General features: G+C 36.5%; 1 protein-coding gene across 1 annotated transcript in view; it reads left to right on the top strand.

Annotated features, from left to right (window-relative positions):
* Positions 1–23,283, top strand: part of LOC145674804 (F-box only protein 32) — a 237,791-nt gene that overhangs the window by 97,266 nt on the left and 117,242 nt on the right. Inside the window, exon 3 of the mRNA XM_081745023.1 lies at positions 18,909–19,000. Within this exon, the coding sequence (XP_081601149.1) occupies positions 18,909–19,000 (92 nt within the window). The remainder of the gene's footprint in view (positions 1–18,908; positions 19,001–23,283) is intronic.

The following is a 23,283-nucleotide window of genomic DNA, read 5'->3' as shown; positions in this document are numbered from 1 at the left end:
TTGAAATCGAAAATGGAAGCTTCTGGCTGGCCCAGTTCCTGTGTCACCGAAGAAGAAACAAAATTTATACAAACCGTCCTGCAGCGTGAAGGCATTGCATTGGATCCGACCAAAATTGAAAATAATCCTGCACGAAGAAGTTTATCTAAGCTTTGTGTTAACTCTCTATGGGGAAAGCTTTGTCAGCGTTCAAACTTTAGCCAGACCACAATTATTGATCGGCCGGAAGAATTTTATGAAAAACTCACTTCCCCCGACATTAAACTCCATCAAATTGTACCCATCAATGATACGATGTTATATGCGTTCTGGGAGTACAATGAACATGTACCTGTTCAAAACCGAAACACCAATGTCGTGTTAGGTGCATTTACAACATGTCAGGCACGTCTGGAACTGTACAAGTACCTGGAAATGTTGCAGGAACGTGTTTTATATTTCGACACGGATTCTGTGATATTTACAGAAAAGCCCGGAGAGCCAACCATTGAACCTTCAACGTACTTGGGATGCTTATCGGATGAGATGGAGTCTTATGGACAAAGAGCATACATCAAGACATTTGTCAGTGGAGGGCCGAAAAATTACAGCTTAGAAATATACAATCCGGACACCAACGTCACCAGCTACATACGTAAAATTAGAGGATTTACATTAAACTACAATGCAGGACAACAATTAAATTTCAACACGCTAAAAGAAATGATTACAAATCAATGCCGTGGACAAGTCACCATTACCATCCCCCATAAAATATGCAGGACCAAAGACCATACCATCGTCACACGCAAAGAAAAAATGTACAGCATCCAGTACACAAAACGTCGATTTAAAGAACTCAATTCCTATGATACAGTTCCGTACGGGTACGTTAAAAAACAAGTTGGAACTGGAAAAAGAAGAAGATGAAGAAAAAACTGTAAATACCCAATGAGGCCGCTATTTTTCTTTTTCCTTTTTTACCTTCTTGACCACAAAGCAGCAACACCCAGAAAAAAATGAAGTACCCAGAAGAGTTTATAAACCACCAACCCATCAGTGGAAGAAATGTAGTCATCTCGTACCGAAGGAGGAACCTTGACCATAAAGGAGCAACACCAAGAAAAATGCAGTACCCAGAAGAGTTCGTAAACCACCATCAGTGGAAGAAATGCTGTCATCTCGTACCCGAAAAGGAAGATGAGCCTAAACACATCCATCTTTTACGAGTAAGTTTTATTTCTCTCTTATCAATATTGACTCGTTTTTATTCTTTCAGGAAAAAAGAAATTCATAAAGTAATCCATTGTTTCTTCTTTTTCTTTACAGGATTCGAAGATGATGACACGTCCAAAATATTCATTAATTAGATCCTGTATTTATTATGTTAATCAGCTTGTATGAGAAAAGCACATACCTTTCGTTAAAATACAACAAGTTGAAAAAAATGTGTTTTATTATTTCTTGAAACCTTGAACACTTGTTTTCAAATCATGGTAATCTTGAAAATTTAAGGTGGAAAATATATCCAAGATTTGGTTTAAATGATTAGTTTGAAAATATTTTGTTCGAAAAATTAATTAAAGAATTTTTAGTGTCCAAAATTTGGTTTTTAATTTAGTTCAAAAATTGATTTGAAAATTTTCAAATGTGGTTTACATCTTTATTCGAAACTTATTTTAAAAATTTGTTCGAAAATTTTTTTAAAAAATTTTAGTTCGAAAAATTTTGATTTGAAAATTTAGTTCGAAAGTTTTTAGTTTAAAATATTTTTCGAAAAATTTTTATTTTTTTTAGTTCGAATTTTTTGGGTTCGAAAATTTAAATTTTTTTAGTTCGAAAATTTTTTGATTTGAAAATTTAGTTCGAAAGTTTTTAGTTTAAATTTTTTTCGAAAAATTTGTTTAAATTTTTTAGTTCGAAATTTTTTTGAAATTTTTTAGTTCGAAAATTTTTTGTTTGAAAATTTTTGTTTAAAATTTTTTAGTTACAAATTTTTTAGTTCGAAAAAGTTTTAGTTTAAAATTTCTTGCACTCTGCGGAACCGTTTCGAAAAGAATCGGAGCAGTTTAGGTAAGAAAAAATCTGGCAACACTGTTTCCATTAATGAAGCGCTTACTAAGCAATAAAACGCTGAGCGTTTAAAAAAATCTCTCAAACTCACAACAATGTGTTATAAGAAATCTACAAGCGACAAGGATGGACCCCACTTTCACCATTGTTCCTTTCAGAGGCATAGGCTAGTAATTAATGGACATGATCTCCATACGTAAACATATAAGGCAAGCTGTCTCTCCATCAAGGTAAGAAAGCTGGTAATCATCTTATCTGTCAAAGACAACGATAATATTTAATGTAAACTTCAGTACAATATCATGATACCAAAAAGGGTTATTTAGGGAGGTGTTTGAACGCTCCATGGGAACTTTAAGGTACCAAAAGGATAACCATAAAAAAGGGAACAAAATTCTAAAATCCCGGTCTATAGTGGATCGCCATCATAGCACTCTGAATTTCTAGCATTGGGGTGGGGTAAGATTATGCGACTTCTATCAACCAATCAAAATCGTGGTACCAAAACATTCATCTTACCCGTAAAATGGAAACAAATGAGTGAGGAATTTTCCCATGTAATCTGTTCACCGTGTGGTAGGTCTAAAATCATGTGACTTCTATCAGCCAATCAGAATCGAGGTACCAAAGTATACATCAAAGGGGATACCTGAATTTCAAAAATCCCAGGGTCTAAGATCATGTGACCTCAGGTATCAAAGCACTCATCTTACCCGTAAAAGGGAACGAATTTTTTAAAATCCCAGAGCCTAAGATCACGTGACCTCTATCAACCAATCAGAATCAGGTATCAAAACACTCATCTTAACCGTAAAAGGGAACAAATTTTCAAATATCCCACAAACTAAGATCATGTGACCTCTATCAACCAATCAACATCGTGGTACCAAAGCATTCATCTTACCCGTAAAAGGGAACGAATTTTCAAATATACCAGGGTCTAAGATCACGTGACAGCTGTCAACCAATCAGAATGAGGTATCAAAGTACTCATCTTACCCGTAAAAGGGAACAAATTTCAAAAATCTTGGTCATAAAAGAGAATGAGGGATTTCCCCGCGGGGTGACTCATGACGTCATACCACGTAACCTGAAAATTTGAATTTCCCGCGTGGGCGGGGCCTAAAGTCACGTGACCTCTCTCAGCCAATCAAAATCGAGGTACCAAAGCACTCATCTTAGCCGTAAAAGGGAACGAATATAAAAAATCCCGGTCATAAAAGAGAGTGAGGATGAGTCATTCGCGCCAACGGGGGGGGGGAGTACTACTACGTCCCACGGTTATGCCAGTTAGGCTAAAGGAGACGGTGATGATGAGTAATGAATGAAATGCTGGAATGAAGAAAGTGGGAGGAAACGGGAGAACCCCGAGAAAACCCACGCACACGGTGTTTGTCCACCACAAAGTTCACTTGGCGGGGGCTGGGATCGAACCCGGGACCTCAAGCACCAGAGGTGAACGCGCTACCACTGAGCCAATATGAAAATTGAGTTTTTGTGATATAGTATAATTACACTGCTCTACAAAATATAGAAAAAAATATATTTCTGGGTTAAAAGTCTGTAGTTTGGTATTAATTCACCATGCTGAATTCCAATCAAAATCAGAATTTGCGCAGATTCACTCCGAGCGTGCCTCTAACGATCCCCTGACTGAAATTTATATCGGACTTCCCGTATCAGACTTTTCTGTAGGTAAATTATTAATTCACATTACTTATTTTGCAATTTTAGTGTAAATACTTATTACGTTACATAATACTTAAGAGGATCACCTCCTGCTGGAGTGTTGTCAACGACTCAAGCGCTTCGGCTCACGGCTCAGTCACCACCGAGCCGAACCGAGAAGTGCGGCGATGGCTCAACCAGCCAACCCGGCTCGAACCGATGGCTCACTTGAGCTGAGCCGAACCTAGCTGATAGCTCATTCCAACCGAGCCGATGGCTCACCTGAGCCGAGCCGAAACAAGCCGGTGGCTCATCACAACCGATTCGACTCAAGCCATCGGCTCAGTTGAGCCGAGCCGAACCGAACGAAAGGCTCATTCCAATCGAATCGGCTAGAGCTGTTGGCTCAGTTGAACCGAGCCGAGCTGAGCCGGTGACTTAGGGCTCGAGGCGAGCCGGTTGACACCAGTACTTGGGTGCCCAGTACTGGCGGTTCCAGGGGAGGGTATGGTGGTACGGCCGTACCCCCTGTTGTTTCACGGACCTGGAGACAACATGAAGGCAGAACTCGCATAAGCGTAATTTATAATAGTGCAGAAACGTTATATAATATTTCGGATTTCTTGATAGATTCAAATTGTACGGCTAAGCCCAAACTGTTAACCTTCGTATCTTTAACATGCATAAACATTTCAGCACAAGTACAGGAAAATTAAGTCAACTTTATTGCACTAGCACCTAAGAGTAAGGTAGATTTATTCTGCTTAGAGTGTAAGATGGATGATCAAATTTTGGAAAAGAGGCCAGAAATCAGTTATTTAGGAGTAATACTCAGATCATAAGTTAACTGTCGTTATTTGGAACACCATATTGAAATATATATATATATATATATATATATATATATATATATATATATATATATATATATATATATATATATATATTTACAGTATGTAATGACTCGTATTATATACTCTGATTTACAGTAGAGTTCCGACAATTTGGACTAATGTGGACCAAAGGTTGGCCGAGTTTGTGAAAATGCCGGGTTACCGAGAATGGGGTTAAAAAAAGAATAGTACGAGTGTTTCCTCAGGAAATATAGTACTGTTTTTGTATGCATTGGTTGCTTAAAAATACAACAGAGAATAAAGTGCCCAATTACCCAGGGGCGGACCGAGGCAAACCTTTTACCAGGGCAAAGTGACTTTTGGTCGCCCCTTGTTCTAGCCTATATTTTACATTTTATTACAGTGATTTTCATATTTTAAACCCATTTTTCAAAGGAAAAAATAATACTCAAATACATGATATAGGTATATTTAGTACTTGAAAATATACATATGTATCAATCACATTGTGTTTATTAGTATTATTATTATTATTAATGCACGAATATGTATAAACAAAAACAATGTCGAACAGCATTTATTGAATATTACCAATGGTGACATGATTAGTACTATATTGTAAATTGTTTTGTTATCAATAACATCAGGGGTCATTTTACCATATATCCGACTATGTAACAATCTATTCTAATAAGGTAAAATATCAATATATAATTTCACACAGCAATATGAACAACCCTTTTTATATAGTCTAGTAGTTGAAGTCTATATAGTAGATGAAACGTTACAAAAGCTTAACAGTCTTACAAGCTTAATAACAGTTTTAACCAAGTATTAGAAATCCTCTAACATTCGTAAGTTTGATAAATATGTAAACCATATCAAAGTGAATTTAGGAAACTATCAGAAAGCGTCTATATCTTTTTCTTCCATAAAAACAGTACCTTAAAATCTAGAGTAATGTACATAAATTGTTTTCCTAATTTTGCTACCTTTGGCTTCAGGTGGATAGTTAATAGCATAATAAAACTTAAGAAAAACTAAATTCCACAATTACTGAAAATTAGCAACAAAGTAAACAATTTTAAATACATTTGTTTTCTACACCTCAAAACAGTTGCAATATAACCTTCCGAGTTTTTTTTTCTGCAAAATCTTTGACAATGATAACTAAATAAAATATCGCACTCTGACGATGACTCTGACAATTTCACACTTGCTTTGCTTTTATAGTAACCTTTTCAGGACGGACAGGGATTTCAAGAAAATCGTGGACATTTACATTGGTGGCCCTAGTACCCCTTCTAATAGTCACAAGGACAAGAAGCACACAGTGGCACGGGAGGCACAAAAGTTACCTCGTTGGAATCTCTGCCCCACGAGCTTTCCAACGAGGTATAGCTTATATCTCTGTGACAATTAGGGAAAAGTCCCCCCCCCCAAAAAAAAAATGCTGAGGGGAACGAAAAACATCCAAATTTCCCCCTACCCTTCCGCCGCGAAATCCCCGCTGTAGATGAAATGCACACTTTTGGAAAATTTCATCCTTCCTCGAGAGAGAGACACCTGTCTCTCCATCTCTACATCTCTCTAGGTTAATTAGGAGCCGAGCTACGGAGATTTAAACTGCTGGCTCAGCCCCTGATCCGTTAGTTCTGAGAAGATTACTGATATTAGTAACGATATTTGGTAAATGTATTGTAATATATAAAGACTATGTGAGACGGTGTAGTTAATTTTCATTCTGAATAAATATCGGACGGGGAGTTTTGCTGATCATACTCTTTATTCACAAATTCTAAAACCACTGGTGCTCTCTTTTACAGAAGCATAGAACGTAATACTGTAGCCACAAGGGTGCCTCAGAACGTAAGCTTCAAACTTGGCTGGCCATAAAGTCTTGAACGCACGAAAACTCCTGAAGTGGTGTAGGTCATTCTCCTCTTGGAAATCAGACAGATTGCGCTGAACATTATTGCTGTTGGCAACTCATAATCTGTTTTTCTTCTTCACTTTTTTTTTCCTTTTCCTAAATAGATTTCAGACATATCATTATGGTCTCACTGTTTTCCTGGCTCTAGCTGCCCTGTTGTGAAATAGGTAGTGTGTGTTTAAGGAGAGAAGGCCAGCTAAAACTCATTTTTTTTTTTTTTTTTAATATTTCTTCTGGCAGAAAATCCTTCATCACGTGAATATGAAGAAAAGCTCCATCTAAAAAAAACAAATAGAAGAAAAGAGAAGAAAAGACTGAAATTTATAGTTTGTTTGAACAACAAAAGAACAAAAGCACAGAAGCTGTATTGTATAACCCACTCGTGCCATTGATTTCATGGTTCTTACCACTCGGTATATTAGTCATCCAAACTCTTCTTTTTATGCGCCGAGACTAAATATTTGTTCGTTTCTATTTATTACCTTTAGTGGATTGAACTTTGATATTTTCAGGTAATTGCTCTATGCCATTGCATAAACTATTTTATTCTTATCATGAACTGTGTGAAATGAATGCGTCATTAATTGCACTAACCGTGAGATAAGTAAGTGAAACTATTTTTATGATAACTTAGCAGCGGTTTTTCAAGCATAGCTACCACATAGTACAACTAGTGTTTACTAACATCGTGTCCACATAATAGGTCAGTGTAGTATCCGGATTTCCGGTGTTTTTGATATTTGGAAATATCAACACTCGACATAAAGAACTATAAATTTATCTTCGTGTGGTAATTAATTACAGTGGAAGCTATAACTTGTTGAACTGACTGAAGAGCTTTATGTATGAAAGTAGAATGTAAATGTCAATGTAGGGGGAGCGGGAAGAGGAAGAATTTTCCACTTGTTGGATTGCTTTGAGGTGCAAACGGAGCATGAGTAGATAAAAAAAAGTATTCTGAGGATTTTTAACAGTCAGATCATTTCTATACTGATATGTAGGAAAGTGCAGTGTAAAAAACCGAATATCGAAATCCGTTTTTTTTTTCTATTAAAAAATCATAGACCAGTTTTTGGAACCACCACTACAAATACAATACAGATGATCGTGGAAACCACGACATGTAGCCTACTATATATGCAACCAGAATTACAGTTCGAATATCCACTCTCAAAGTAGGGCTATTTTATTACCTTTTTATTCGACGAGCAGCACTATGAGTGAAGTTGAAACTTCATACATAGTTAAAAAGATTAAAGAATAATCTCGGGTGTTTTTAATTTTTTTAAAAGATGAACTTAACTCGTTTCTCTATTTCAGCTCATATGATTTATAAAACTAGCATATGTCCCATGTATTACTTCAGACAATATTTTTTATCACTTCCTATCCCTGCGTTCCATTCCCCTTCAGCTTCAATAATAGATGCTTGCAAGTGAATATCACTCCCAATTTCATGACTCTGTGGTCAGTTGTTTCGGAGACCCGGCGAATGAAATAAATCTCTATTCTGCTCCTAGGGGTCGCATTTCGCAGAGGCCAGTCTTATCAACAGGTTAGGCATATATATATATATATATATATATATATATATATATATATATATATATATATATATATATATATATATATATATATATCAAGGTTCTACGGGTGTGACAGTTCCCGAGCTCTAGCGAAAGGCAAAAGAAAAACCACTTCGAGTCATGAGCGCCCGGAGAAAATTTTCTAGGGGGGCTCAAATTCCTGGTTGCTATATTACGTTAGGTATTTTTATTTGTATTAAGAAAACCTTAAGAAATGTAATACATTTTCGTGAGCCAGGGGGGATTGGGCCCAACCCTCCCTCTTCCCTCAAGGTTGCATTTCGCAAACCTCCGTCTTATTTGCATTCAAGAAGAATGTTTATGCAAAATTTCAAAATTACACGGATAAAGTTTCAGAGATCTGGAGAAGGTAAAAATCATTTACAACCCTAACCCTCTGCCTCCTTAATGATAGTGCGTACTAGTAAATAAATAAATAAATAAATAAATAAATAAATAAATCGTACCTGATGCAAGAACATTTATACAGCTCAAGGTTTTGCGGATAATACTTTCTGAGATCTGTTGATGAGGGAAACAATGGGTTTACTCTTTTATATAAATACTGACTGAATTTGCGCTGTCTACACAGGCATCATTCTAATATGAGCATGAATCTTTTCCTACTTTCTCATTAAATGTAATGTGCATGTTCCTTTACAGATACAAGGGAAGGACGGGAAGACTTACAATTGCTATAGACCAGCGTTTCCCAACCTTTTTGAACTTGCGGCACACTACGGGTGTTACTTGAATTCTCGCGGCACACTTATAGATATTATTACTTGTAAATATAAAACACAGTGGTATTTTTTCTGTGATTATTGATCTCCTTCTCACAGAGAAGAAAGCTCAAACACTGGTTTACCTCCGTGGTAAATCATTATGCTTATTTTTCATTCTAATTTAAAAATAGAAAACAATTGCAATGAAATATTGGACTCAGGTTTTTAAAAATATGCTTTCTTTTTTAAAACTGTATCCAACCTTTCACTAAGAAGGAAGATCACTAAATAGCGAACGAACAAACAAATCTCTTTTACTTCTAAAACACAAATGTAGGTAATTTGTCGAAAGGATTGAATGATATTTTAAATTTTCAAGTTACGAAATAATCTGCAACAATAAAGAAGGAATAATGGTCATAAAAATGATAAGAAATATTTTTTCAACATTAGAAATGTACAGAACAGTAACACGGTATGTAACTTAAAATTGTAGATTCATAGTAGAGGTTCATAGTAATGTGAAATACGAATATACATTTTCCCCTACGTTTTGCAATTTGATTGCTATAAAATTAATAATTTTGTTTCGATTCCTCGCGGCACACCAGCGGCCCATTCACGGCACACCAGTGTGCCGCGGCACACTGGTTGGGAAACGCTGCTATAGACAAACATACAAACAAAACATTTTAATGCATAGGTGTTGGAATAGTTTATGACAAACTTGAAGAAATGATAGATGATGCGAAATGGAAACATTTATTCCTTATAAATCCATTTCTGAGTACGCCTTATTGTGGCACTACAGGCCTTTAAAATTGCCAGTATCCAAGAAGTTTCGCTATTCAGATTGAAGCAAAGCGCCTGTAATGTCCGTCAGGTCGCTATACGTTGCTCGTTTGCTGGTTGCTTAACACAAGGATATCAACATTAGCAACGCCCTACCGATATTGTTAATCGTCTAGGCTCAAAACGATCGCTGAGACGTTCAATGGAAAAATAACAAATTATTATTATTATTATTATTATTTCGTTGAAACTGGCAATTTTGCACAAAATTTGTGAGCGACCAGCGAAAATGGCATGTTTATGAGATCTCATTGTTTGTCATAAACATGTAAGCGTAGGTAGCAATTTAATATGTAGATAAATTAAAATTAATAGATCTGTCAAACCCCTGTCCGTAATTACCTATGTTACACGCATTACTTGTTATGATTATCGCGGTACTTTTTGCAGCAACAATAACTACGGAGTGTTTGTTGCAATATGCAAATCATGAAGTACTTGTGGATATCAGGATGATGAATCATACGTATGATGAAGATGAATTGGGATGGACGTAAAGAGAGAGATTAGATTGAGTAGAAAGATTCTCTCCTGTCACATCTTGTAGAAAGAGATCTTGGCGACGCTTGTTCGTTGCTTAGCAACGACTGGGAAGCTGAGCGGTGTATTGGGAAAGGCCGACCTTGATAACGTACGTAATCCACTCTCACACAATGTTGCCACATTTTATATTTGTTTTCAAAACAATATCAACAAATGGTTTACTATTTTGATGCTTATCCTTCTCCCCGATTTACTAGTTACCAAAAGAATACTGTAGATTTGTGTTTGGTCACGAGACAACGGAGGTAAACACTTTTAAATGTTAAAATCTTTTTAAAACATATAAATCTAAATCAAATGTGTTGCTCCTTTTAACTAACTTGTTTGGCAACATTGTCTTCATTGGCTCGCTTTCTTGTTGTGATTACTTTTCCCTATAGTGCGAGACGCATGCGTATCTAAGTAATACTTGGAACCCAATGAAATGCAGACACAGTAAGAGCGGAGGGACAATTTCTTTGTCTTGTGTCAAGGCCAAGAGCCGTGCTGGAAATCCGGAACTGCAGGCAAGATGCTGTGAACCTTGAAAGTCGGGAGAATTCTGCTATTGATCTATTACCAGAAGAAAACACAAGGTTGGCGAGTACGTATTTTGCTATTGTTCCTAATCGTAAAACAAACTCTAATCATAGAAAAGAAACATGCAAAAAGTATATAGGATTGCTACAAAACATTTAATTTGCATATTAATACACGCATGATACGTCGTGTCGCTTGTTTCCAAACCCGGAGTTAATAGAAGACAGCGGGAATCGGATTCCACTAAATTTTCCTTTTCTTCTAACTCTTTATATTGAGTTACCAAATCAATGGAGTCAATATTGATAAGCTCACACCTTATAAAACAGTCATGTATACGCTCAAGTAATTTGTTACTTCTTTTTAGACTTTCAAATTGTGCTATGCATGAAGTATTATGACTATGCTTATCTGTCGACACGTATCAGAGCAAAAACGATAGCGAGAAGCGATATACTAACTAAACTAACTCTATGGCCTACGGAACCCGGAGGTTCAATGCCGCGTTCACAAAAGCTCTCCACTGACTTCTATCCTTAGCTAACTGCATCCAGTTTCTACTTTGTATTCCAATCTCTGCGAGATCCATCTTAATCTTGTCTTCCCATCTGCGCCTATGTCTTCCTAATGGTCGTTTTCCGATTGGTCTTCCTGTCAAGACTTTGAAAGCGTTTCTACTTTCTTCCATTCTAGCTACATGACCCACCCACCTAAGCCTCCTAGACTTCACGACCCTAACAATGTTGGGTAAACCATATAAATTATGTAGTTCCTCGTTATGAAGTTTCCGCCATTCCCCATTCCCGTTCCTCTTGGGTCCTAATATTCGTCTCAGGATCTTGTTCTCAAATACTTTCAGTCTATGTTCTTCCCTCAGAGTAAGTGACCATGTTTCGCAGCCATACAGAACAACCGGCATGATTACCGTTTTATATATTTTAAGCTTCAAATTTCTCGACAGAATTCGCGACGACAAGATATTTTGAACCGAATAGTAGCACGAATTCCCTGCTTTTAGTCGACATTTAATTTCTCCGTGAATATGATTTTCCTCTGTTAATATTGATCCTAGGTATTTGAAACTATCTACTTTATCAAAAGTATTATTTAATATTTTAACGCATCCATAGTTTGCTGTATTCCGGTCCCGACGCACTTCCATGTATTTAGTTTTATCTGCATTTACTTCTAAACCCATGTCCCTGCAAGCGTTTAATAAGATCTCTGCATTTCTTTCTATTGTTCTCCTATCATCACCTGAAGCGATATACAGGTATATATAAAGTCGATTGATAGGTTTCATCTCATCCATGTACCGTATCTGTTGAAACCGTAAGTACAGTAGAAATTAAGTTTCCAATGTCAATGTTTGTCGTCACTAAGCTCCGGCATCTTCTCAGGATTTTCAACTTCTCAGATATCATTTTCTGACCGATTTAAACTTTCCTTGCCGGCTATTTCTTTTCTTTTTTTTTTTTTTTTTCAATTTAATGTAGATTACTGCATAAATACCGCAGCAGCAATCTATCATGAAATTATTAGAATTACGAATTATATTTCTGGCCATCCGACATGTATGGCTTTCAAAGCCCGTCACGTATGAGGGGCGACGTTCGTCGACGATCAAACAACCCGGGGAAGTGGGAAAGGAAGAGGGTGACGTTCCTCGACGATCAAACAACCCGGGGAAGTGGGAAAGGAAGAGGGTGACGTTCCTCGACAATCAAACAACCCGGGGAAGTGGGAAAGGAAGAGGGTGACGTTCCTCGACGATCAAACAACCCGGGGAAGTGGGAAAGGAAGAGGGTGACGTTCCTCGACGATCAAACAACCCGGGGAAGTGGGAAAGGAAGAGGGTGACGTTCCTCGACGATCAAACAACCCGGGGAAGTGGGAAAGGAAGAGGGTGACGTTCCTCGACGATCAAACAACCCGGGGAAGTGGGAAAGGAAGAGGGTGACGTTCCTCGACGATCAAACAACCCGGGAAAGTGGGAAAGGAAGAGGGTGACGTTCCTCGACGATCAAACAACCCGGGGAAGTGGGAAAGGAAGAGGGTGACGTTCCTCGACGATCAAACAACCCGGGGAAGTGGGAAAGGAAGAGGGTGACGTTCCTCGACGATCAAACAACCCGGGGAAGTGGGAAAGGAAGAGGGTGACGTTCCTCGACAATCAAACAACCCAGGGAAGTGGGAAAGGAAGAGGGTGACGTTCCTCGACGATCAAACAACCCGGGGAAGTGGGAAAGGGTGACATTCCTCGACAATCAAACAACCCGGGGAAGTAGGAAAGGAAGAGGGTGACGTTCCTCGACGATCATACAACCCGGGGAAGTGGGAAAGGAAGAGGGTGACGTTCCTCGACGATCACACAAGACTTTACAACATATTGTTAAAGAAACAAACATTCACAAATGAATGGAAAATTTCGAAGTTAATTATACTTCTAAAGAACCTGGACACAGACCCCTTAGAAATTGGTGCCTACAGACCAATATGTTTACTATGAACATAAGCAAAATTTGTGAGAGAGTTATAGCTAATAGGATAAACAAGTATAGATATACACAGAATGACACCCCACAATATGGTTTTAGAGCGGGAAGATCGACCGAGGATGCATTGAATGTTTTTAAAGAACAAATACAAAATAGTAGCTACCAAAAGAAATACGCTCTAGCGTTGTTTGTTGACATTGAGGGAGCATTCGATAATTTATGGATACCAGCGTTATTAGAGAATTTGAAGAAATTAAGGCTTCTACAATATCTGCAAAACATAATAAAAGATTATTTCCAACACAGAAAAATAGTTGTACAAACAGAAATGGGAGATAAAGAAATACAAAATGAAAAGGGCTGTCCACAAGGTTCAATCTTGGGACCCCTGATGTGGGATATACAACTACAGCCTTGCCTGGAGAAAATGGGAAAGAATGAGTCAATAGAGAGAATCATAGCCTTTGCTGATGATATTGTAGTAATAACATCGGCAAATTCCAGAAGAGAAATAGAAACAAAAACTAACCAAGTAGTGGAAAGTCTATATAATTGGTGCTTTGAAAATAAATTAAAGCTATCAGCGAATAAAAACTAAGTTTATGCTTTTTGGAACTAAATTAACTAGGGAACCACAAATAAAAATATTAAATCAAAAAATAAAATGAGTAACAGAATTTAAATACTTAGGCGTAACAATAGATGAAAATTTAAACTTTAAGAAACGGTTCTATATAAGACATGATCCGCCTTATGCAGAGTCGTTTTAACATATGATTAGTGTCATACTAAAAGCCTGACTACTACAGGAAACATGTTAGTCGAACTTTTTAGTATGTCACTAATCACACGTCAAAACGACTCTGCATAAGGCCCGATATTTTTTAACTGAATTGGTTTAGAAGCATAATTCTTGTTGCTGTACATGATGTATGCAGCAAAAATGATGTGCATGTAACGTGGTACATGGAGAGAGGCGAATATCAAATTCAATGAATTTTTCTTCTACGCTTAACATTTTTTTGTATTATTGTCAAAGTGTGTTGCCTACACATTAGCATCATTTTGTCAGCGTAGTTTAACTGCAAGGGCTGCCATCCCCCTCCCCCAAATTATATTTTTTCATAGTTATAGGACTTTTGTTTCTTCTTCTTCGAATAGCGCGGGAATTGCGCTAATGTTACCTCGTTGGAATCTCTGTTCCGTAAGCTTTCCAACATTGAGTCAATCATGACTTTGTGATAATTAGGGAGTCACCGGGACCCGCAACATGACAGTCTACGATTTCGTTCAAATCCCGGGAGGGGGAGTAGAAAGCTTAACTTTCTGATAAGAGCCTGAACCTGATCTTTACAATTCATTCTGCAATATTAATATTTTTTTCTGGTCCGTTGTAAATGATTGTATGGTGTTTACATAATACTGTATTTTTCGCCTAAGAGCTGTTCGTAGCACCGAAAATACAGTTAATATTATTTGAAGTGGCATTCTAATTTACCTTCCTCCTTGAGATGAAGTACAGCTTACCTACTCGTATGTTAAGTTTATGTAAATAGTAGTAATTAAATATCCGTTCCGATCCATAATTGTCTTGAATTAAGTACGAGTAAATAATAAATTGCAAAAAAAAAAAAAAGTACTTTTTAAAAATTATATGGTACTTGGAAAGTTGGCCACAGTAGTAGTGCGTTTTGCCAGGATGTGGAGCTATTTAAGATTTGGCAACGTATTAAAAAAAAAAAAAAAAGTAAGCACTAGTTAAGTTTGTATATGTCGGCTCTGATCTTTTGTATGTTTTTAAGCAAGCCATTATTATCGGCTCTTTTATTGCCGTGGTGTTTATGTTCTGTTGAAAGTCTCAGCAATAAATCAGATATAATGAAAAGTTATCCTGAAATATGCGTGACGTTCCAACTGATTCGCACATTATACGTCCACTTGAGGACGGTACGTTGTGTAAAAAAGACATGTAAAAACCATGCTTAAGAAGTGATCCGTGGTCTTTCTGGCTCGTTACGATGCCCATAAATGAAAGAGACAAGCGTATTTGTTAGTCACGTCCACTTAACTAGGACTCTTTTCTCGTGTGGGAGAGTTTCAACTCATGATGAAGACTCGTGTTCGAAAATCTGGCCGATTTAGAAGTGTTGTGTATTGAACAATACAATGTTAAATTAACCTAGTCTATGTAGTTGTAGATGAAATTGTAATTAATAGACACGACTTCCTTATTTCAATGTCATAATTTTTCATTAGCATTCAGAACTTTTTAATTGATGAAGAATCTCATAAGCTAAGATTAACATATTTTCGTTTTTTAAGGGGAGAGGATGGCATAGTTTTCAGACATTTCTCCTTACCAATTATTTTCTTCAGGAAATCTGCCTTACATACATACAATACTGTGCTACCATGGTAAACTGTAACAGGGACACTCACGGGGGGTGGGAGTACCTCCGAGTCCGGGCTCCCCAAAACTTCCTAATTCAATAAACATTTGTATACCATCTCAATAAAAATATACTTGTTTAACAAGGAAATGATTAATGTAGCATGAAAATTTGATCTTACATTTCATCTGTACTCTTTCTCGTATGAAAGCAATTTAATTCGGTATTTTTTTTTTTTTTTCTGAAAATGTAGGTGGAAGTATTTTACAATTACTTATATCGTGGTTTTGGGTGCAGAATAATACCCGTTCAATACTACAGACGTAATGGTTTGTAATGTTGAATCATCACCTCCCATGTGCGCGCCTGTATCATGCCATAGTAATCTGTAGACTACACATTATATAATTACTTTAAGTTATATAAACATGTTGATATCAACTTTTCAGTTTTAACATTGAAGTTGGTTCTCTCGTCTGCCCACTAAACATTTGAACATATCACTCGTTCTGTCAAGTTTCTTTAAACTTGCATTAACAATTGTCGTTAGGCATGGCCCTTATTATAATTAGATTCATGCAAGTGGATTTATAAGTTTGTAATCTTAATACATACGTAAAGGATGCCCCATAAGCAACACAACTTTTTGAAATGCCCGCCACTTCTGTTCTAGTAAGTTGGCAACACTGAACGTTACATGGTTTTCGTAAGTTGTCTATAATGATGGAAGAATCGGTAGAATGAGAATGTGGAGGAAATGGAAGTATTCGAGACAATTGACGGACACGATGTTGTTCAGTACAAACTTAATTGGACGAAATCGAACCAAGGACCCCACGCAGTGGTGGATCTAGCCCGGGGGGGCTAGACCCTCCCAGTTTTTCGAGTGACAAAAATAATTGAACCTATTATTTATATATTTTTGAAAGTGTATGGTAAACTAATAATATATCTTCATAGTCACGGACATGGCTGTCCCTTCCCACTTTTTACCTTCTAGATTCGTCACTGACCCCACGCACCAGAGGTAAATGCTCTTAAGACTGATCTACCGTGCCCCCTAGTAGAGAGTTAAGGACAGAGGTAAAGTGTATTGTTTACAGAAAACCACTTCTCGTTATCTATTACGGTTTTTAATTTATGGCGATTAACGTGAAACAAGAAATACTTGATTGCTACCACTTCCGGTTTGAATAGGGAGTTAAGAGAGAAGATGGTGCCTGCTCTTGGAACGGAGCGTCGATTCCTGAAATTACGTCTCGCTATCTCTTATCTTTTTAGGTCTATGTAGATCATATTAAAACCAGGAGTTGTAGTAAATTTCTGCCAGTTCCGGTTTTAGTACAGGATTAAAGATAGAGATGAAATGTATTCTTGGGGGACTTAATCTATTGCAGAATACAGCTTCTTGCTATGTATTATCGTTTCTGCTCTTTGGTGATGATTGTAAAAAACCGGAAATGGTTGATATCTACTACTTCCGTTTTAAATATTGGCTCCATCAACGAACTCAATTGACCTTTGACATTTTGACTAAATTTGGTGGTAATCCATTAAGTAGTTCTTGAGATTTCTTGTCTCTTGATCGGACGAAAAGACAGCGTAAATATACAGGGTGGCCCAAAAGTAGCCGGTACTGATCAACTCATTGCTTTTTATATAATTTCTTATTGTTACCCATCAGATAGACTTAGTTTCTTTATTATTTGTTCTTAAAGCCTTTTTACTTATAGCTTAAGCTCAGAACAGCCATGGCAAATAAACCTGTAAGCTAGAATATTATATTTGATCAATGCAAGGGTGTATACCTACTTTTAGGCCACCCTGTATAAAGGAGTTTTGGTAAACAAGAATCAAGACTTCAAAAGTAATCAAATAGACAGTAAATAGCACACATACGTGTACAGGTGGAAATATGTACTGTATAAGTTGGGTAGAGTGTTGGCTTGTGATATGACGATATTATTAACTACAATTGGAAAATGGAGGTATGATGGCTCAGTGGTAGAGCACTAACTTCTGGTGCAGGGATCCCTAATTCGATCCTAGACTAGTGAATTTGTGGTGGTTCAGCATCGTGTCCATGTGTTCTCTCGTTCCTTCCACATTATCGTTTCATAATTTTTTCATAATCATTTTCACTTCTATTAGCCATCCATCTCCTTTAACCTATACGGCAAATTCGTGGGATGACAAATTGAAATATACCATCTTTCATTTACGTACAGCTGAAGGGAATATGTACGTATATTTTGTTTTTTTACTAGTTTCATATGTTTAAAGTGATTTTTCTGTATTTAATATTTAGTTTATAAAAATATTTCTTTAAATTGGAATACTTGCTTATTGTTCTAACCTTTGTATTCGGAACAAATTCAATTTATTTATACGAGGAAGACTCCGAAACTAAAAGTTACAAGGCCGCACGCATATTTGCGGATCCCAAACGTTTCAGGTATCCTCTGATCTCATTGGCCGATACAGATAGGACGTCAAGTCATGACCTACTTATAGCAGAAAGTAAACAACAAATGCTGTCGGCCCTCGTACCCGAGCGTGCTAGCTCAACATGCTAGTAGTTAAAATCGTTATTCAAACCCGGCCCAAGGAGTTTTTTTATTTTTTTAAATTTTCATAACACTTTTTTCATTAAAATAAGATTGAAAATAATTTTCAAAAAAAGTAATTTACTGATTATTTTTTAAAATTTTCATAACACTTTTTTTTCATTAAAATAAGCTTGCAGTTTACTATACGGATCCACAGTAAAAGTAGTAGTAGTAGTAAAAGTAGTAGTAGGAGGAGGAGGAAGAGGAGAAACGAGTTAGAGCCCCGCAGGGGTTGGTTGGGTACTGTTCTCGACATGCCCAAATTTTTCTGTACACTTTACATGACCAACTTAAAACCACTGGCTAGGGTAGCGCGCGAATACTGAAACGTTTGGGATCGGCAAAAATGCAGGCCGCAACCAGAGCCGTGATGCGAAATTATACGTAAAGAGCAGATCTATTCGCTCTGCTCCCTCTTCAAACACGTGAAATGAGATTGCACTTTCGGAACAAGTGGGGAAATAATTATCTGATGCTTTTGCTAATATCTATTTTAGTTGTCGAGAAATTTGTTGTTACGGAACTGATAACACAAGCTATCGCCAGAGCATCAATATTTTCAGCTTACTTTTCGTGTTAAAAAGAGATTAATGCTTATAAACCGACATGTTTTTCTTTTAAAGATACTTTGAATTTACCTCCAAAATGCTTTAATATGTTTGTGTTCTTTTATATTCAGGGTGGACGAGGAAGACAAAGAGAATGAGAACATGATGACTGATACAGATAACCTCACACTACAGCCTTTTGGTGACCGTAACAGGAACACCGGTAAGTACGTGGCAATATTTTATTATGACAGGTGTTATGTCTCTCGTTTTTCAGTTATTACGTCTTGTGTTATAATACTAATGTATTTAATTGACGATCGTTTCACTGGTCCTGTCGCCAACTTCTTCGGGACCTGTATTAGCCCTGTTAAAATTATTCATTATCTAAATAATTGTTTATTATCCGAATAATTATTCGAGTAGTTATTCAAATAACTAATTTTATTTGAATTTTCGAAAAATAAACATACGAAGAATCCATTATTCGATTATTTCAATTTTTACATCCTTAGGTCGTATGAGGGAAGAAGAATGGATTTCGAAAATTTGTTTTAAATCCTGACGTTGATAGGCAATAACTTGGGAATCAAAGATCTCCATACGGAAATATTTCACATTAGCAGAAGTGTCCTTCTTCGTATGGGAAGAATTGTTTTACGCAAAATCTTTAAACGTTAAAAAAAATGTATGACATAAATATATGACGGGAAGAAATCTCGAACGCATTGCACCTGTCGATTTTCGGGTCAGCAACCTGAACGACTTAGAGTAATGTGGGTTGCCTATCTCATGTGCACAGATACACTATTCATATACGTACTACAAACTTTGATCTCCAAAATCCCCCCTAAGTCGAAAATAAAACGTGTTCGTACGCGATTAGATATTGTGAAGATCTATATACAGAATTTGGCTGTAAGTACAGCCTTCCTTTTCAACTGTGCTCTTGCTGGCGCTGCTGTCGTGTTTTCCCGTAACTCCCACGAAAGAGAAGGGACAAGTTGCTGTGTCCGAAATCTTTCAATTGTTGATTGCGGAAGTGTTGCCATAATGAATTACTTCAGGGACTTCGATGTGCACTGTCTTGCTAGCTATTCTAAGTAGTCTACGATTTTCACATGTGAAGACCAAAGGACTGAATGACAAATTGGCAACACAGCTGAGATCATTCATTTCTTTCCCCTAAGCAACAGTAGGTTTCCTCCGTAAAAGGACGGCGGGAGTGGAGCTGAAGTATGTTTCACATATTTTCCGAAGGTACACTTGAAATAGAAAGGCTCTAACTGCATTCTATGTGAAAAGCTGATAACACACACACACGCATTATTTTATCATTATTGAAGATGCCTATGCCTATGAAGCTATTCAAGTAACTTCATACCAAATTTGATCAAGATTGGACAAGTTTTGTAGATCACGCGTATCTTTCTGATCGATTATTTATGAAGAAATATAAAATGAAGGACAAAAGTTACGAATATACAGTATTTTAATATTGCTTTCGATACCCCTGATAACTGACATCCCAAAAACTACTAAAAGATACTGGATTGGATATATTTGAGAAGGTGATATAATCTCCAAAAGTTACAGAAGAGATCATTGAAAAAAGTTACATTACAAACCAAACATCAATATTAATTGGTATAAACACGATTTCCAACAAGAAACTGATAAAATATTTTTGTGTGTGTGTTCCTGCTGCAGAAAGAGTTCTGTTATGAGTTTTTGAGGACCACCCAGGTATTATCTATCGGCTACACGCGAAAGAAAAATCAGCGATAGTTGTTCTGGCGCTCATCCAAACTACAATCAAAGGATTCTTAATGCCGCGACTTCAGATGTAATGAATGTTCGATGCTCAAATCGAATTTTAAATGTGAAGTAGTATTTTTTACGTTGTTTCATAATACGCAAAGAATGAAAAATGTTTGTCTTTTCCTGGAAGCGCTTGTGTTACCAATTACAATTCTTCGTAAAAATAATAAAACATCAGTTGAAGTAATTCAATAATATATATATGCTGATACAGAAATTGATCGTAAATAATCGAACAGTCCATTGACTCCAGAACATTCTGCATAATATGAGGAGGTTGAAAAGCAGTTCCAATTGATTTGTGTCATTAATTTGAATATTGTGATTAGGACAGTGAGTGCTCACAAAATATAAAAGATAACTGTGAAAGAAAAGTGAACATATGATGCGTAACGAAAATAGCCGTTTACTGTATTGCACCACCAGCAAAAACAACTATTCAAGTTCGTGATGCATTTATCTTTACTAGAGACCATGGGCGGCGATTAGGGGGGGGGGAAGGGGGCAGATGCCCCCACACTTTTTTTGAAGTAACCCATTAATGTACATAATTTCATTTGGAAGTTAAAGTTTTTGTATTATTACTGTTTCATAGAAAAAAAATGGTGTCATCGTTGCGTGAGTACGTATTTGGTTGTCTTCCTGTGAAGTTAAGAAAGCTACAAGAATTGTGTTTTAATTGCCACGGAAAATAACCCAAAAATTGATCTATTGGAGCACAACAATTCCAGCATTCAGGGATATAGAAGCAAAACTTGCTAAATCCATTTTTCAATTTTATCAGGAAACGAAGAAGTGACGCCCTTTTGTTTCAGAATTGTTGAACAGTTTTTTTTGTTTAGTAGTCACTATTTAATACAAATGAGTAAAATTAACCACTAAACAAAACAAACAAAAAAAAGTTGTTCAACAATTCTGAAAACATGAGGGCGTCACTTTTTCTTTGTTCCCAGGAAATTCGAAAATGGATAAAATTCGAAAATGGATTTAACAGGGTTTGCTTCTGTACCCCTTTCTTACAAGGGCTCGATCAGCCGCTTTGAAACTGAGAGAACGTTCCGAAGAAAAGAAAGAAAAATTCACAAGGTATTCTTTAATTGCACATAAACTGACAGTTCCTAAAATGTCTTCTCTTTGTAAAGTAAGGAATATTGATTAAAAAGAGCGTAATAAGAAACAACTACCTTTTTCATTGTTTTGTAGTGTAATATACGAGTGAGTGGTGTGTTTAGGATTGCACGAGTGTATATACAATGAAATTTAGTGAATTCAACACAATTATAGGTTTTAGGATTATTTTCTATAGCTGGAGTGTGAAGTGATTCTAAGTATTGTGTTTTAATGTGTTCCAAAAAAGTGAAAACTGCACCTGATGGCAACGAACATATTTCGGGAAGCTGCAAAAGCAAATATTGCTTTAAATGTCGTAACATATGCTTGTAGTATTTAGTGTCTTTCATTTTCTAAGAATAATAACATGCATTTAGTAGCGTGTGTGGAGTTAAAAATTAAGTTGTTCATTAATCCCCAGTTTCAATATAACTTCTACAAAACAAGACTCGTTATTCATTACTATGTTTAATATTATTCTTTCTATTTTTGTTTTGTAAATTTGTTATTAAATAATCTGATTACACAATTTTCCAGACAAAATTTTGAGATGTTCAGGAGCAAGGAATCAAATCTCTTCGTACACTTTCGTTGTTTAAGAGTACAAAGGGATAGTACCTACTGACGTTGCTCTTGTCTAGTTACTTAATAAAATATGAAATGCGATAGTATCCTATTAGTTATACAACCTTTCTTCAAACAGTGTTAGAAATAACCAGGGAAACTAACATTGATATACAAATATTCAGATCATGTCTTGCCCCCCTACTTTTAACGTCCAATCACCGCCACTGCTCGAGACCTAAATTTTTTTGATGTTTAAAAGGAAGAAGAAATGGGTGTTATATATTCAAAAATCTGTGCTATTTTAGTTAAAATTTGCGTTCCTTTTTAAAACTAAATAGAGACAGTAGTGGCGTTACGCAAAAGGAAATTCCGGGTTTTAACCTCTTCTCCATCAATAAGATATTGTGGAAAAAAAACACGTACCATATTAATATATCGTCCCTCTAGACCAGCGTTTCCCAACCGGTGTGCCGCGGCACACTGGTGTGCCGTGAATGGGCCGCTGGTGTGCCGCGGGGAAATCGAAACAAAATTATTAATTCTATAGAAATCAAATTGCAAGACATAAGGGAAAATGTATATTTGTATTTCACATTACTATGAATCTACAATTTTAAGTTTAATACCGTGTTACTCTTGTGTACAATTTTTATGTTGAAAAAAGTATTTGTTATCATTGTTGTGGCTATTGTTGCTCCTTTATTGTTGCACACTATTTCGTAACTTGAAATTTTAAAATATCATTCAGTACTTTCGACAAAGCAAACATGCATACAAATTACCTACATTTGTGTTTTAAAAGTAAAAGAGATTTGTTTGTTTGGTCGTTATTTAGTGATCTATCTTCTTAGTGAAAGGTTGGATACGGTTTTCGAAAAGAAAGCGTAGTTTTGCAAACCTGAGTCCAATATTTCATTGAATTGTTTTCTATTTTTAAATTAGAATGAAAAGTAAGCTTAATGATTAACCACGGGGGGGAAACCAGTCATCGAGCTTTCTTCTCTGTAA

The sequence above is a fragment of the Thermobia domestica genome, chromosome 18, assembly GCF_964235325.1.
Source record: "Thermobia domestica chromosome 18, izTheDome1.hap1.1, whole genome shotgun sequence".
NCBI lineage: Eukaryota > Metazoa > Arthropoda > Insecta > Zygentoma > Lepismatidae > Thermobia > Thermobia domestica.
Note: the sequence above shows the minus strand (reverse complement) of the source record. Positions and strands in the feature narration are given on the sequence as shown.